Raw genomic sequence first — 17,730 nt, forward strand, 5'->3', positions numbered from 1 at the left:
TCAGGAAAAGCCAAAGGTCATGACAGCCGGCACAGGATCACAAATGAGGAGACAGGCAAAAATGCATCAGAGTCAATAGGATGCAACTGAGATGAGCACAGTTTAACTGAGCACAGAGGACATGGTTAGATGTGGTTATATAGGGGAGAGGGCCATACTTTCCCTACACTATTTTAATTCTGTTGCTACCCTTTAGAATTATCCTGTCTCTTGCTCCTTTAAGAGACTATCCTTTGGGTGTGCGATGATTCCATATGCATTTTTGTTGATGCTGTCTGATGCTCTAAACAGACTACGGGAAGCGGCGAGATGGGAAGATCTGCTGCGCCGCTTCTATACATGGAGAAGACATCAACCCTCCTTCCTTTAGGATGAACACGTAGAAGGATCTGGCATGTGCCTAACAGGGACCGTGTTGAACGAGGCTTGAGGTTAGTTGCTGCGAGGGAACTCACGGTGAGTGACACAAGGACTCTGACTGCTACATTTTTAACTTGGCTGACATCACACAGGTAATTAAAAAAAATCTCTAACATACCAGAGCCTTAAATTTACCTGACATGGCACAACTGTGAAGGTACTATGGCATCACACATTGGTAGAACTAGTCTAACATCTTGCAGTTTTAGAATCAATCTGACCTCTTACTTTAGACCTAGTTTGACTGCACACAGATACAACATTGGACAGCAACATAATATGTCAGACATCACATAATTTTATTTACTTTTATAAATATTCTGACATCACAAGGCTTTAGAACTGTTCTGACATCTCACAACTTCAGATCAACAGGGTTATTCACAAAAATGAGAATTCTAAGTGAATTCAAAGTAAATTTCAAAATGTCTAATTTAAGGTTGTAATAGCCCAATTGAATAAAAATAAGTTTGCTTCAGTTTGGCTACTTCAAACTTGAATCTGGAATTAACTTTGAATATCTTAACACATAACCTTAACAACATTGTATATATATCTATATCTATCTACAGTGCCCTCCACTAATATTCACACCCTTGATAAATATGAGCAAAAAAGGCTGGGGAAAATTTTCTTTAATGTTTATCCTTTTATTCCTTTGTTCAAAAAATACTCTGTTCAATTATTGGCACCTTTTTAGTCAATACTTGTGCTACCTCATTTTGCCAAGATAACAGTTCTGAGTCTTCTCCTATAATATCAGATGAGGTTGGAGAATACATGGCTAGAGATCACTCCTCCATACAGAATCTCTCCAGATATTTCAAATTTTGAGGTCAACACTGGTGGACTCCTCAGATCATCCCACAGGTTTTCTATGGGGTTCAGTTGAACTAGGACTGGGATGGTCATGGCAGGAATCCGATCTATCTATCTATCTATCTATCTATCTCTACAATTATTATTATTATTATTATTATTGCCATTTATATAGCGCCAACAGATTGCGTAGTGCTTTACAATATTTTGAGAGGGGGGGATGTAACAATAAATAAGACAATTACAAGAAAACTTACAGGAACAATAGGTTGAAGAGAACCCTGCTCAAATGAGCTTACAGTCTATAGGAGGTGGGGTATTAGAAACATTAGGATAGGAAATTAAAACATCTCTGCTAGAAGACAGTTACATTTATAAATTGGTGGAAAACAAAGAGCTCTAGAAAATGGTTACATATAACAGCTCAAGAGAACAGCTTGACATCACACAGGTTTAGAACATGTTAGACATCATTCAGCTTTAGAACTAATCTGATATCACACACACCTTACAGTAAAACATGACGTAAAACAGATGATGTTACAACTTGTTTGACTTCACAGATTGAGAACTTGTCCAACATCATGCAGCTTTAGAATTGTTCTGACATCATAGAGTGTTAAGACTTGTGTAACATCACAATGCTTTAAAACGTTGATATCATTCCACAACCTTATAGCTACTCTAACATTACATACAATAGTTAAAGGGACACTATAGTCACCTGAACAACTTCAGCTTAATGAGGTTGTTTAGGTGAGTGCTACAGCTACCCGGAGCCTTTTTCTTGTAAGCACTGTATTTTCTGAGAAAATGCAGTGTTTACATTGGAAGCTTGGAACACCTCTTGTTGCAGTCAATCAGACGGCCACCAGAGGGACTTCCGAGTTCAGAGGCCCTAAAAAGGCCTCTCGTCCGATGCATTCTGGGTGAATGCATCAGACGGGCTATCAGCACACAAAGCACTGTGAACGCGCTTTGTGTGCTGACAGCCTGTCAGCACTGCTGTGGGCGTGGCTTCAGCTGACAGCTGAAGCTCGAACCCACAGGGATGCTGTCTGGCCACAATAGTGGTTGAAGGGGGGGGGGGGGGGGGGACGGACCTACTCTCCTCCCCCCCCCCGGCCCCCACCCCTGAGCGGTGAGTGGGGGCCCTAAAAATAAGGGTGGCACATACTGCCCCCCCGGCCCCCACCCCTGTGCGGCGGGTGGGGGCACTAAAATTATCAATAAGGGGGGACCTATTGTCCCCCCCCGGCCCCCACCCCTGTGCGGTGGGTGGGGGCCTTAAAATAAAAAATAAGGGGGGGACATACTGCCCCCCCCGGCCCCCACCCCTGTGCGGCGGGTGGGGGCCCTAAAATTCACAATAAGGGGGGGGCCTACTGCCCCCCCCCCCCGGCCCCCACCCCTGAGCGGTGGGTGGGGGCCCTAAAATTCACAATAGGGGGGGGGACCTACTGTCCCCCCCCGGCCCCCACCCCTGTGCGGCGGGTGGGGGCCCTAAAATTCACAATAAGGGGGGGGACCTACTGCCCCCCCCCCGGCCCCCACCCCTGAGCGGTGGGTGGGGGCCCTAAAATTCACAATAGGGGGGGACCTACTGTCCCCCCCCGGCCCCCACCCCTGTGCGGCGGGTGGGGGCCCTAAAATTCACAATAAGGGGGGGGACCTACTGCCCCCCCCCGGCCCCCACCCCTGAGCGGTGGGTGGGGGCCCTAAAATTCACAATAGGGGGGGGACCTACTGTCCCCCCCCGGCCCCCACCCCTGTGCGGCGGGTGGGGGCCCTAAAATTCACAATAAGGGGGGGGGACCTACTGCCCCCCCCGCGGCCCCCACCCCTGAGCGGTGGGTGGGGGCCCTAAAATTATCAATAGGGGGGGACCTACTGCCCCCCCCCCGGCCCCCACCCCTGAGCGGTGGGTGGGGGCCCTAAATACAAAGGGGGTGGGGACCCTAGTTAACCCTCTCCCCCCCCCCCCCCCAAAAAAAAAAAAACTTATCTCCCTACCTACCCCCCTCACCCTAAAAATAATGAGGGGGGACCCTTTAACTAAAAACCTGTAAAGAAAAAAAAAATAAGATAAAAACAACTTACCATTCGATGTTTTCTTTCTTCTAAAATCTTCTTTCTTCAGCCCCAAAAAAGGCCAAATAAAAATCCATAATAACCGACGCAATAAAAAAAAAAAAAAAAAAAAAACGAGCGCAAAAAAAATAATCCATCTTCACCCATGGAGGGCTCCGCGCAGACTGAGCTCCGCAGGGCGGGGGAAGGCTTATAAAGCCTTGCCCCGCCCTGCAATTAGGCTAAGAACACTCTGATTGGTGGGTTTAAGCCAATCAGAGTGCTCTTTGTCATTTTACAAGCGTGGGAAAGTTCTTTGGAATTTTCCCACGCTTGTAAAATGACACAGAGCAATGTGATTGGATGGCTTGAAATCCATCCAATCACAGTGCTCTTTGTCATTTTACAAGCGTGGGAAAGTTCTTTGGAATTTTCCCACGCTTGTAAAATGACACAGAGCACTGTGATTGGATGGATTTCAAGCCATCCAATCACATTGCTCTGTGTCATTTTACAAGCGTGGGAAAATTCCAAAGAACTTTCCCACGCTTGTAAAATGACAAAGAGCACTGTGATTGGATGGCTTGAAATCCATCCAATCACAGTGCTCTTTGTCATTTTACAAGCGTGGGAAAATTCCAAAGAACTTTCCCACGCTTGTAAAATGACACAGAGCACTGTGATTGGATGGCTTGAAATCCATCCAATCACAGTGCTCTTTGTCATTTTACAAGCGTGGGAAAATTCCAAAGAACTTTCCCACGCTTGTAAAATGACACAGAGCACTGTGATTGGATGGCTTGAAATCCATCCAATCACAGTGCTCTGTGTCATTTTACAAGCGTGGGAAAATTCCAAAGAACTTTCCCACGCTTGTAAAATGACAAAGAGCACTCTGATTGGCTTAAACCCACCAATCAGAGTGTTCTTAGCCTAATTGCAGGGCGGGGCAAGGCTTTATAAGCCTTCCCCCGCCCTGCGGAGCTCAGTCTGCGCGGAGCCCTCCATGGGTGAAGATGGATTATTTTTTTTTGCGCTCGGTTTTTTTTTTTGTTTTTTTTAATTGCGTCGGTTATTATGGATTTTTATTTGGCCTTTTTTGGGGCTGAAGAAAGAAGATTTTAGAAGAAAGAAAACATCGAATGGTAAGTTGATTTTATCTCATTTTTTTACAGGTTTTTAGTTAATGGTCCCCCCTCATTATTTTTAGGGTGAGGGGGGTAGGTAGGGAGATATTTTTTTTTGGGGGGGGAGGGTTAACTAGGGTCCCCCCCCCCCTTTGTATTTAGGGCCCCCACCCACCGCTCAGGGGTGGGGGCCGGGGGGGGACAATAGGTCCCCCCCCTTATTGATAATTTTAGGGCCCCCACCCGCCGCTCAGGGGTGGGGGCCGGGGGGGGGACAGTAGGTCCCCCCCCTTATTGATCATTTTAGGGCCCCCACCCGCCGCACAGGGGTGGGGGCCGGGGGGGACAGTAGGTCCCCCCCCTTACTGATCATTTTAGGGCCCCCACCCGCCGCTCAGGGGTGGGGGCCGGGGGGGGGCAGTAGGTCCCCCCCCTCATTGATAATTTTAGGGCCCCCACCCGCCGCACAGGGGTGGGGGCCGGGGGGGGACAGTAGGTCCCCCCCCTTATTGATAATTGTAGGGCCCCCACCCGCCGCACAGGGGTGGGGGCCGGGGGGGGGACAGTAGGTCCCCCCCCTCATTGATAATTTTAGGGCCCCCACCCGCCGCACAGGGGTGGGGGCCGGGGGGGGGACAGTAGGTCCCCCCCCTCATTGATAATTTTAGGGCCCCCACCCGCCGCACAGGGCGGGTGGGGGCCCTAAATTATTATTGATAATTTTAGAAAGCGAGCTGAGCTGTCAGTCAGACAGCTCAGCTCGCGAACGCGCATTCCGCGCACATGCGCGGTAAAGCGCTCAGGTTCTTCATAGGGCGGCATTCAATGCCGCTCTATGAAGAACGCGATTGGTCCAGCGCGAAGCCGTCCCATTGGGCCCCGCGATTTCGTCATTTTGACGAAAAAGGGGGCGCGGCCTAGCGGGGAGCTCGGCGCTGGAACGGAGGTAAGTTTTTAATATAAAACCACCGATTTTTTTTTTTTTTTATGAATGAAAGTTCATATAAAAGCAAGAAGGAAGGCTGGGGGACCTGTCTTTCTTGCTTTTATATGGTGACTATAGAGTCCCTTTAAACTAGACTGATATCCCACAGCATTAGAACTAGACTGACATCACACAACCTCAAAACAAATCTGACAAATTGATTTTACAATTAATTTGACATCATACAGTTTTGCCTTTATAACCACCTTTATTACCTGCTTGACATCACAAGTTTCTACGAGTTTCTAAGAGTATGGTGTATCTAGCAACACACGATTCTGCCTTTACAGTCTGACATCATGAAGCTCAATTTATACACTTTGTCTGGCATCACACAGCTGTTACACTAGCACAGGGTTAGGCAACTTTTTAGTAATACTGTGCCAAACAAAATCTTGAAGTCCCTTGGCGTGCCGGTGCATTTTTTCTAAATTGAGGTGTGTACGTTGCTGAGTTGTGCTGGTGTTATTTATGGATGCTGCAGTTGCTTTGTAATGTTGTATTTGGGCTGTTATATTGTATCTATTATTGTATTGTATATTCATGAGTAGTTTGTGGTATTGTGCATGATACCTATGAATGTGTGAGTGTGTGGATAATATATCACATTGAGTGTTTGGTGGTGTGTGTGTGTATGTATGAAGCTGCTTGTAGTATTGCATGTGAGAGGCTGCTTATGTGGTTGTGTTCATGTATGTGGATTGTCAGTGTTGTGTTTGTGGGGACTGTGTGCATGTGTGTGTTGGCTGTTTGTTTTATTTGTATGAGGGTGAAGTTTATTCTGCAGCTCTGGGCATATCTCGCAGTGTTTGTTGCTTTCCTGGGGACCAGGCTGGCCAAGGAGAGGTCAAATGCTGGACTGCCTTGAGTGCCGTGAAATGTATGGCACATGTGCCATAGGTTGCTGACCCCTGCACTAGCAGCATACTACCAGCTTCCATATTTTGTAAATATTAATATTACACTCTTCTCCCTTACTAATGAATGTTACATATCTCCTATGCTACAATCAGGGCTCATAATTTCCACTCTCCAGCCTTGGTGTGTAGAATTTCATCCCTGGTGAGTGTCGCATGGACCCTCCAGGCTTACAGTAGCGAGTCATTTTTAAAACTTGGCTAGTGTTGTAGGACTTAAAAATGTTACGCCCTGCAAATGCAATGATGCTTCATGAGTTTATAAACTGCAAGACAATCCTACTGCTTCCAATCTTATCAAGCTATCAAGTCTTCCTGAATAAAACATTTCGGTTTGTAGCTAATATTCAATGAAGCTACATTTAATGAAATCTACTTTAATTATATATGCACACAAAATCCTCTCCGCATAACCTGCAGCAACATCATCCATGATATAACGGGATGAAAATTCTGAAGAGTACAAAAGTGAAGTGTGATAACGCACTGGAGAGAAACAGTCAAAGGATTGGAGTCTAACTTCACACATTAGATTATTGGTGACTTTGCGGGCTTTAAGGTCTAACAGCTGGGGATCTGCGCATTACAGCTCGCAAAGCATTATGTCGATAGAAGTTCTACAACCGCTGGGGATTTACCTTTTGGCCATGGCTAGGTTAGATGGATGGTAAAAATAAAAAATAATAATCAAATTCTAAAATTATATACTTATAATAATAGGGTTTGAATGTGACAATTATTATACATAATCATCCAAATGTTCAGTAATAATTCAGTAATAATAAAGTTTAAATATTTATTAATTGAGGATAAAACTATATTTGTGTGTAAGAAAAGAAAGTAAATGAAATCATATGAGAAAGTTTGAACTTGGTTGACTTGAGTCTTTTTTTTTAAACTATGTTATTATATATGATGACATAATTTGCCATGAAAGCAAGGATGGAACACATTACCTGAGTACTGTTGTACTCCTGCGAAGGAAGGATGTAAGCTCTCCACTGTTAGTGCAGGACTCTGGGCTTTATGGAAATGAGATGAGAAATAAAGATTAGAGTTAAATTTACCATTCTGTTTCCTAGCCTTGCTTGCTCACTTCCATCCGTTGTCTTACCTGGGTACGGCACAATGCTGTTGGTGTATATAGTGTCCAGGGCAGGATGGTTGCTGGCAAAGGGTACAAGACCTGGAAACCCATTTGTTAATGGGGCAACAAGACCTGGGACAGCTGTTGTTCCAATGACAGGGGGTGAGTGGAGTCCTGTGGGGCAAAAAGGAGATGTGATTTTAAAGGGAAACTCCACTACCCAAATACAAATTAATAAAAATCACTGTTTAGTAACACAAATGAAAACTTGCATGCATTTTTATTATGCATTTTTTTCCTTGGAGTTATATCTAAAAACAGCTTGCAAAACCAGCAGATCTCTTGACTGCTGCCTTTGCAAACCCTCCCCTTCTAACTCCGCCCAGACTTTCTGTGGCTGTCCAATCACAGACTTTCCAATGCAGCTCAATGAGAAGTCTTTGCAAGGCAGGTGGGCAATTGCTGCCTCTTGAGTTCATTGAAAATAAGCTAATCACACCAGAAAGTAAAAGAACCCCTTGTCTGCGTGAAAAACCAGGGAGATGTAACCAGTTTAATTGTCTATTTCCGTTGAAATCTTCACTATTTCCAAATTGAAAAAAAAAAGAGGACACACTCTTCACACATAAAGATTTTCAGCATGCTAAGGTGCTTTAGGGGTCTGGAGTGTTCCTTTAAGGCAGTCATGCATACACTTATATTACATAGAAACAGCTCTCTGCAGTTACTAAGCAACCCTCACTGACTGTTACTAAGCAGCTCGGCTCTTCCCAGTGTAACGAAGAAACTCAACCCCTTCCTCTATTATTAAGCTTCTTAAAGTGTTGCTAAGCAACTAAACCCACCCAGTTATTAAACAACTTATTGTTGTTTGAGCCATAAATTAGCCTTGCAGCACATTTACTGCAATTCTATCTGTAATTGGCACAGGTGCAGGCTGCAGCAGCACCATGTCTCCCAAGCTCACCTGATGCTGGCGTGATGGGTGTGGCAGGGAGTCCATTCAGGTTAACAGCTCCAATCTGCTGAAGATGGCATGGGGGAAATGCCATACCAGGGCTCAAATAACTACCATGTGAAGTGGACAAAACTGTGGTTTGCTGCTGCATCAGCTGAGAAGGAAAAATAAAAAATGGAAGTCATGTTACATAGGGGTTATTTTTTATCTATATATAACAAATACATATATTTATGTCTTCCTTTTGCCTTGGATTGCTTTAATGGGATATTTGATCTTAAATCTTTAATAAAAGCACAGTTAATTAACAGGTGGTATGTTCATCCTACATACAAGAAGAAACATGAAAGCATCACAGTTGAATTAAAAAAAAAAACAAGAGGAACCGTAGCCATAGCACTAACTGAACGCTAGGGGGCATTGGCCCCTAATAAACTAGCAGTAAATTTAAATTATAATCTGTTGGTTGTTCTTTATCCGCCTTGGGGAACAAGTGACGAGAATGAATTTCTCTTTCCCAGCTGTGACGTACAATCTGTCTCTTTCCAGCTCCCAGCTGCTTCCCTTCCCATTTCAAGTTGCGTTCTCTTTGCATTAAAAGCTCTATTTCACCTTATTCTCAGAACTAACTTCACCTTGTTCTCAGCTCCATCTCTCCTTAAAGTCAGCTTGATTTCTCTATACTACCAGCATTGTCTACATTATTCATGGCTCTGCTTTGGCTATTTGCACTGGATTTTCCAATCTAAATACTCTTCAAATTCATGTCTTAGCCCAACAACTTGGACCTCCACCTCTCACCCCAGATGGTCTTTCATCATCCATATTTTGCTATTCTCCCTGTATAACAATTCCATCTCTTGCTATTCCTAATTATATTTCTCTATTTCCATAAACATACATCTGCCAATCCCCACATGAATTATTGCCATTTGAAAGCCTCTCTGTATTCCTCAACATGTCCTGTATTTTTTTTAAGCATGTCTTTATCCCTATATATCTCTGTTCCTAATCTTATCTTTCTCCTACTGAGCATCTCTGTTCTTTTGATCCCGTCACTGCCCATCGTGAATAATTTCTCTCTGTTCCCAAAGCTGACCAATTCACAAAGACAAATGAGGGTACTTATTGAGAATGGGTAATACAAGGATTGTAATTAAGAAGATAGCAGGGGTTCCAAAAATACCATTTACTTAGGCACCAAAATACTTGGGCCAAGCCTTTCCGCTTCTGATTGTATCAACTATAATAACATGTGATCCAGGTCTAATTGATGTTTTCCAATCCCAATTCTTGCCAAACAGTTTTCATGTCCATTTACCTCCAGTTTCAATTCTAATTTTCTCTTCTGATCCAAGCAAACAATCATTTCACCTATTATCGAATTTGTCTTTATGCACACAACATTCACTTTTTGAATTCTGTTAATCCCTAACTTAATTTTTCCTCATTTATTACTTCCTATACAAACCATATTTTCTATTACTACCTCAACATTAAATGAATGTGTCACATATTTGACCCTCTTCCATCATTCATCAGAGAAAAAAATATTTTCTCAAATCTTCATTTGATTCTGTCTTCCCTCTTCATCACTATGTTATCTAAGTGGCTATGGTTACATATTGTGGTACTCTACTAACATTTTGAATGGTCTGTTGCCAAAAGATATTTGTGATGCTAAACTCACCGCCTGTGCATAGGCACTATATGGGCTAATGGGTAGTGCCAGTGATGGAGTAAAGATGCCTAATTGTCCAACCATCTGCTGCATGCGACGCAGTGTTCTTTCCTTATCTGTGTCTGCAAATTTTACCACCAAGCTGGATGAAGCCCCCTAAAAGAGGTAAAAATAAAAGTTTGAAATAATGACAGATGTATAATACACTTTTCATTGTAGAACTTGAATGTAATTTGGAAGAATTAAAAAAATTAAAAACAGAAGACATGTTGCCTCTTGGATAAAATTAAGAGCTTGAGACTTCCAGGACTGGACAGTTCAATGTTACACAGGCTATCACCAGGAGGGAAAAAAAAAAAAACATACCGGCATTGTCTGACTTCCATGTAAAGCGTGTATCGCTGCCTGTGCCTCTGCATGAGATGAGAACTTGACAAATGCACATCCTGAAAAACACACAAGGCAAAAAAAAAAAAAAAAAAAAGGAAATAAGCTAATCACAGAATTAATCCCATGCGGGGTCCATCCAGAACCCCTATTTGTCAGTCATGATGATTCCACATGCAGATAATCAATAGGTTTGTCAGTAACTGGTCTATAATGAGTGACATCATTGTAGGAGTATGGCCCTGTATTGGCAGTAAATTAACCCAGAATTCCTAGTGTTAGATTACAGCTACAACTGAATTATAAGCAGCAGTACTTTGAAAGTTTAGATAACAGCTATTAAAAAGAGAAACTATGGGTATCTTCTTTAAGAAACACCCACAGTACCTCAACCTTTTCCAACTAGTTTGTCTCACCCTTGCTGCTCCCATCGGGTCCCCGCAGAACCGAACATTCCTCAATTGAACCAAAAGCTTGGAACATGCTGGTCACCTCCTCTTCAGACTGTTGTTTGCTCAGCATCCCCACAAACAGCTTGCGGTCACCTGTGGTCCAAGAGGAAGGTTAGTGGCCCCCTGTCCCAACTCCCTGTATAATATTTCGGTTGTCAGTTTCTGAGGAGATTGGAAGGCCTTGAGGCATTGGATGAGTTATAATTAAATATCAGAGACTACTTGAAATAAAAGGGCAGCGCTGCACACTAACCTGAGCTATCAACCTTGAATGTATTGCAATCATTTAGCCCTTTGAGTACTAGAAATGTGAGCAAAATACTGCTGCACAATGCTTTGCATATTCTTCTTATATACAGTATGCTAACAGAATTTTCAGTTAAAGAATAAATAAGGTGCAGTTAGACCCACCAAAGCCGTGAATTATAGATTTGTCACGTGACATGTTTAGGCGTCACATTCGGCTAAATTTACATGGAAAGACTATTCATTTTCATGCGGACATTATTTCATTTTTCCTAGATTAATGATGTCCGACATATTTTTTATTTATGAAGTGGGATAAACACAATTTAACATATGAGTATCACCTATTGTAACTGTGTTTTAAGGTGTAACAGTCTCCAAGGAATAAACATTTGGGTAAACGTATCTGGTCAGTAGAGATCTGTAGTTGGACAACCCTGTAGAAGATTCGAGAGCTGGGGTACAGGGTGCTGGGGAGATGTTTAGTGGAGCAGCTGGAGCTTTCCAGTCAAGATACAGCCAGGCTCCCAGTCAGACATCGTACTGATGAGCCTGGAGATCCCAGAGCATACATTCAAATGATTCCCTCTTTCATTATACATCTATGGATGCCTTCATGAAGTATACTACACATGTACAATGAATGTGGAATTACACAAAATCCACGAACAATTCACACTTAGAAACCATGAGTCACATTAACCACAATCACTTCCTGACATATGCAGACATGCACAAATGTAAATATATAAGGAAACATACGTTTGATGTTCACATACTGACATGTGGAGATAAGCATGCTTATAAACATGACACAGTGATATATTTATGACTCATATAATATAAGTTTAGACAAGCTTATTTAAAAACTTAAAGTGGCACACATTTTTGGGAAAATATGCTAATACATAGATATATACCTAGTCACAACAGTATCCATACAAGTATACATGTGAACACTATATTATGCCAGCTATTTATCACTCCCATGCATAATACGTGTGCAGTGACCCAGCTACATATAATGAAAAGGCATACGTGACAGAACACTTATTGCAGCTCTTAACAGATGCTGTGCCTCACACTCACTCTTGGATTTGCTAAATAACAATATATGAACTGTATATGCAATCTGTCACACATGTATGCACAGTGACATTTAAAAGGTTTCCATTTATGACGTGCATGGGTAACACACAGGAAGACACACTGTTGTGTGTAATGTATGGAGGATGACAATCAGTAACCTGCGAAACATTCCACAATATTCTACTGACACACTGCACACAGCTGATGTAAATCTCCCACACAGACTGCACACAGCACAGCATCCTCCCCCCCTCACTCCTCCCCATTTTGCATGCTCTGGTGCACACTCTCTCCCATTACCATCTCTAACCCCCCCAACAGCATCTCTCTTCACCCTCTGATTGGCAATTTCACATGCTGTCCAGAAACCATGAAAATTGTGTCTGATGCTGGAAGCTGCATCAGGTTTCCATGGTGATGGGCTGTGCCGGCATGCACCATGCCGTGGCCATGGGAGAGACATAGCAATGGTTTAGGGACTGCTCAGCAGCTGCAGACGATGCTGTCAAAATCAGGTCAGGGAGGCAGGGCCAAACAAGGTTATATTGGGTCGCATCAATGTATAACGATGTTGAGTATATATACACTGATGCATTGGACATATGATGAACATGATGCACTGCGATGTTAAGTATAGTGAGTACATTATACTCCACACTGTAATAATGAGTGAAAACAGTTATAATGAACATGCGACTTTGTATAATGATGATTAGTGTCCGTACCAGATATACGTTACCCATGTGGTTTCAGCTGTTTAGCATGAGAGAGGCTGTAAACAGCTGGTATAATATGGTCTTGCTAAAATACACAGATTTAAACATAGCTTTTTGATCAAAAAAATTAAATATCCAGCCAGGCTCAGTCACATACAGCTAACTTGACCTACTGGGTCTCCTCAGTGTGTAGCTGGCTTATGATTCATACCTGGAAATTTCTGGCATGGCAACAAGCAAGAATTCAAATATTCGCCAATCTTGATCATGTATATACTAATCTATCTATCTATCTATCTCTCTATCTATCTGTGCTCTTAAGGAATGCTGGAGACATTTACATTTTACTACAGTGTTTTATGTAATCGGAATCCTGAGATGGCAATGTGTTCCTTAATACACTATTCAGCACAATGGATTTTTTACATTGCGTTATAGAATTAGGGCAACAATATTTTCACCTTAGGCCAGTGACAGAATGTGCCTGTTCTGGTATGCCTGAAATTCACGATTTTCATGGGCGAAGGATGGCAGGGAAAATCAAAGGATCTTCCCTGCCATCCCATGCAGAGCAGCAATTGGCCCAAAGAGATTTTTGCCCCCTCATGTGCAGACGAGAGAGTAAGAACTTTAAAGCTGGGGCAAATGAGCCAGGTAGCCTCTGGGTAGCATCCGCCTGTGTTCTCGTGAGAGGGAGAGACAGGGTATGTACCCTGCAGAGATACAGACCAAATAACTAGCCCAAAGGGGTCAACATGTCCCAGGTGATTACCTGCAAGGTAATAAGAGGCAGGGGGAGTCTTTGTTGGTTTGTTTTTAAATTATTTAAATAATTATTTAAACAAACATTGCACCCTTTGCACTCACATACACAATACACACTCTCTATACTGTAAACACATTACGCCCCCTGCACTCATAGATACTGTATAAACACACCACATTATACCTGATAAATACACATAATATATCTCTATACACATACACTTTACTCCTATACACACACCACAGCCCAAAGCTAGCACTACACATCCTATGCAAACACTACATAATCTATGCACACACTATACTCCCTATACTGGGGATTGGCAATCTTTGGCACTGCAGGTGTTGTGGACTACATAATGCTCTTACATCCATTATGCAGAGGCAAAGCCAGAAACGTAACTAGAATCCACTGGGCCCCGGTGTGAAAATTGCCCTGCCCTCCCCCCCCCCCCCCCCTCGGTGTCTCATTCCCTCCCCCCCATGTGCCTCATTCCCTCTGCACCACAGCCTCTTCATGTGTCCCATTCTCTTTCCCATCTCAGTCCCTCCATGAGTCCCATAGGCTCCTTCTCCTCCAGCCCCTTCATGTGTCCCATTCCCTCTCCCCCCAGCCCCTCCATGTGTCCCATTTCTCCTTCTCCCCTCCCTGTGTCGAATACCCTACCTCTCTCCCCCCTTCCCTCCATGTGTCCCATTCTGCCCTCTCTCCCCCTCCATTCCATGTATTCCATACCCTCTCTCCCTCCTCCCCTCCCTTCCATGTGTCCCATTGTTCCCTTTCCCCCCTCCCCTCTCTGTGTCCATTGTTCTTTCTCTCCCCCTCCCCTCCATGTGTCCTATTGTTCCCTATCTGTGTCAATTGTTCTTTATCTCACCCCTCCCCCTCCCTCTCACACAGGCAGGAGGGGAGCAGCACAGTGCAGCTCTTCCTTCCTGCCAGACCCCCGGGAACCGCTAGTGGGCAAAGCATTGTGGGAATTGTCCACAAAATCTGAAGTGCTTAAAGGTTGTTTACCACTGCTCTATACCCACATGCACACTATACATCTTATACACACATTACCGCACCTGTACACACACATGTGCGCTACAACCACTATACACATTCACACACCACAGCTTTCAGATAAACACACAATGCAACCCCCTGCAGCCCCTAGATACACACTCATGGTACAGCACCTGTACGCACAACATCCCCATGGCACACATACTTTACAGCCCAGAAACACACACACTACAGCCCCCTGCCATACAAATTAGTGGCTTTTTGTGTTGTGCAGAAGCAAACAAAATAATTTTTCCATCCCAGGGCACTCAAAGCTCTGAAGGAGCATCACACTAACTTACCCATTTTTGAGGGGAGTGCTTGTCATTGGTGATGACATAACATGTCGCTTTCCTGGCCCCACCCCTCCTAGTGGGCTGCTCTGCCTTTAACTGCCTGGGCTAAATTTTTGTCCCAATCAGGTCCTGATGGAAGTCTGTTTTTTTTGCAATTTTATTATAATGTCTCCAGAGCCCTCCAATAGCAATATTTTGAATAATAATGGTTTTTACTGTTATGCATCCATCTCTCATCTTTATATTAATAGCTGATCCAAGAATATGTGCATTGATGCTTTTTACAATGAATAGTATGACAACACAATTGTAATGAAGATGGCCCTTATCAAGATGATGTATATGCTGAAATGCAACCACTGCACTGCACAATGCTTAGCACAGCTATGGTTGTAATTACCATGTTGTGCTGATAATAATGCTGGATGTCCAAACAAAGATGAAGCTGCTCTGTATAATGTTTATTCAGAAATGGTGGGATCGTGGGTGTGGTTAAATTGGATGATGCAGGGTAATTACCCTGAGATAGTTGCTGTTGCACAAGATACATACCCCCTCGGCTTTCGCTGTCTGCTGGCTTCACCTGGATGGGACGTGCCATCTAGAACCAGAGAACATTGGGGAGGGAATAAATACCTCTGACACTTGATTAATTCCCCGTATTTACATGTTTAGTTACACTTTTCACCTTTGAACAAATAGAAATTGGTTACAAATAACAACTCCCAAAGTTGCAATCTAGGCTTACAGAAATGGGTACATACAGTGAACTGGCTGTGTATGGTGTGTATGCGAACTCCTCCTGGCCAATATCGAATGTGAAAGTAGCTATGTACTATAGCATGTAATGCATGTGTGTGTTGCTACTCTACATGTGCCTTGTTTCCAGCTGATATAGAAACATAAGCTATGTCACCTTCAGTCAACAGGCAAGGATGACAGAATTTGGTTGCATGTAAATGTAGCTTTTTTCCTCTGTGTGAGAATGAAAATTGGTTGTGAATGTACAGTACCATATTCTAAGCGTGTTAATTTCATTATTAGATAGATAGTAAGTTGTGCAAAATGGCATTCAGGCCTGGAGATGTACCTAGTGCATTATGGGTGATTTGAGCTGAATACACTGACGATTTTTTTTGGTTATTTGGGTGCACACACACATATACAACACATGCCCACACTACCAAAATTTAGAATGTGTTACATTTGCAATTCATTCTCATATCTTGCTACTGACTTCAAGATTAATGAATGGTGTCTGCAGTATATGGCAGCCTGACTAAATATCTTGATCCGTGTTTTACATTCTTCAGTTTGGTTCCACTTACATCAGTTTACTGACCCTATTTGACTAAATATGGCCAGTGATTAAATTGCTCCTAAATACAAAGGTCACTACTAACAAATAATTATTTTGACCTATCTCTTATGATTCTGGACTATCTACTTCATCATACCTTCCCTAGATTTGACCTACGTGTTACTGCTTGTTCCTGGTTCTCTGTGTACCTCCCCCTCGGCCCTTTCAATGCCTCATTTTCTGTCATTAAATCTCCTTAACACATACTGTAGGTAGAGCAACCAAAGGATGAGTTTTGAGTACCCCATTTACTCTAAAGAAATGGGAGTTCAGTGGATGGACAGAAAAAGAGACCAATACATAGGGAACGATGGATGGATAGATAGATAAGCTGTTTTGTAGGTGCCTATTTTGTAAAGAATATTAAGCTATACTAAAAATAAATATATGTGAAATGTTTTTAATTCGTTTTACTGTGTGTATAACAGATGCCATATCCCAAACCTCACAACTCTCCTTATTTCGGAGGGACAGTCCCTATTAAATCAATCTGTCCCTCTTTTCTATCCTAATACATATCCTTTCTAGGAGCTCAATACTGCCTGCATGTTCGAGAGTATAACAGAGCTCCACAACAATAATACTCACAGTAAATTTTCTTACACTGCAATAGATGTATAGAAATAAGATACATTGTTCTTGTTCTAAAATACATTTTCGTTGCCTAAATTGTTATTAGTGAGTCACCTAAAACGTTTCCGAACAGCCAGTTTCTGGCCACAATCCCAGGTAAAACCTGTAAAATTAAAGTGTCCCTCTTTGTGCACGTGAGGTATTAAAAGGTATGATGTCATAGCTTTATTTGTATTTACTTTCTTACAGATGTTTACCCAGAAGAGCTATTTCCTGTTTTAGGAATTGCCTTTCAGTCTGCAATGAATCTGCAATATCAAATGTTAAAAGTATATCACAGGGGGGAGCTCTTTAATTTGAATTTCAGGCAGCACAACTATACTTACTAAAATAGCCTTCTCCAATGCACTTTTTTACTGTTAAATTAGATATGCAAGTACTACTTAAAGAGTATGGGACTGCAAAGAAAGACAACATCCTTTCCTAAACTTGCACATATATGGTCCATTTAGAATAATCCAGTAACCATTTTATATATCAAGTGCCTCCATTGTTTGATTTCTCAAAGTTTATCTCCAAACTATTAAATAACCCACTGTATACCAAGTGACTGGTATAATGGTGTCCACTGAGACAGAGTTAATCTTACACAGACAGAACTTAAAGACATTTTTACCCAATTTAGTGTGCCACTAGTGTACAATGTTTTTTTTTAGTTTTTTTTAAAGTGT

General features: G+C 42.6%; 1 protein-coding gene across 2 annotated transcripts in view; it reads right to left on the reverse strand.

The window, feature by feature from the left end:
• The window catches only part of CELF5 (CUGBP Elav-like family member 5), a 106,878-nt gene that overhangs the window by 8,451 nt on the left and 80,697 nt on the right, over positions 1–17,730 (reverse strand). The window contains exons 3-9 of one of the 2 annotated variants that reach the window (XM_063455465.1): positions 15,619–15,667; positions 10,868–10,996; positions 10,431–10,510; positions 10,074–10,220; positions 8,393–8,537; positions 7,453–7,599; positions 7,295–7,360 (exon numbers count right to left, since the gene is read on the reverse strand). In XM_063455465.1, coding sequence (XP_063311535.1) covers positions 7,295–7,360; positions 7,453–7,599; positions 8,393–8,537; positions 10,074–10,220; positions 10,431–10,510; positions 10,868–10,996; positions 15,619–15,667 — 763 coding nt within the window. The remainder of the gene's footprint in view (positions 1–7,294; positions 7,361–7,452; positions 7,600–8,392; positions 8,538–10,073; positions 10,221–10,430; positions 10,511–10,867; positions 10,997–15,618; positions 15,668–17,730) is intronic. The other variant, XM_063455466.1, reaches the window with a different exon arrangement.

Source organism: Pelobates fuscus, chromosome 5, assembly GCF_036172605.1.
Source record: "Pelobates fuscus isolate aPelFus1 chromosome 5, aPelFus1.pri, whole genome shotgun sequence".
Lineage (NCBI taxonomy): Eukaryota > Metazoa > Chordata > Amphibia > Anura > Pelobatidae > Pelobates > Pelobates fuscus.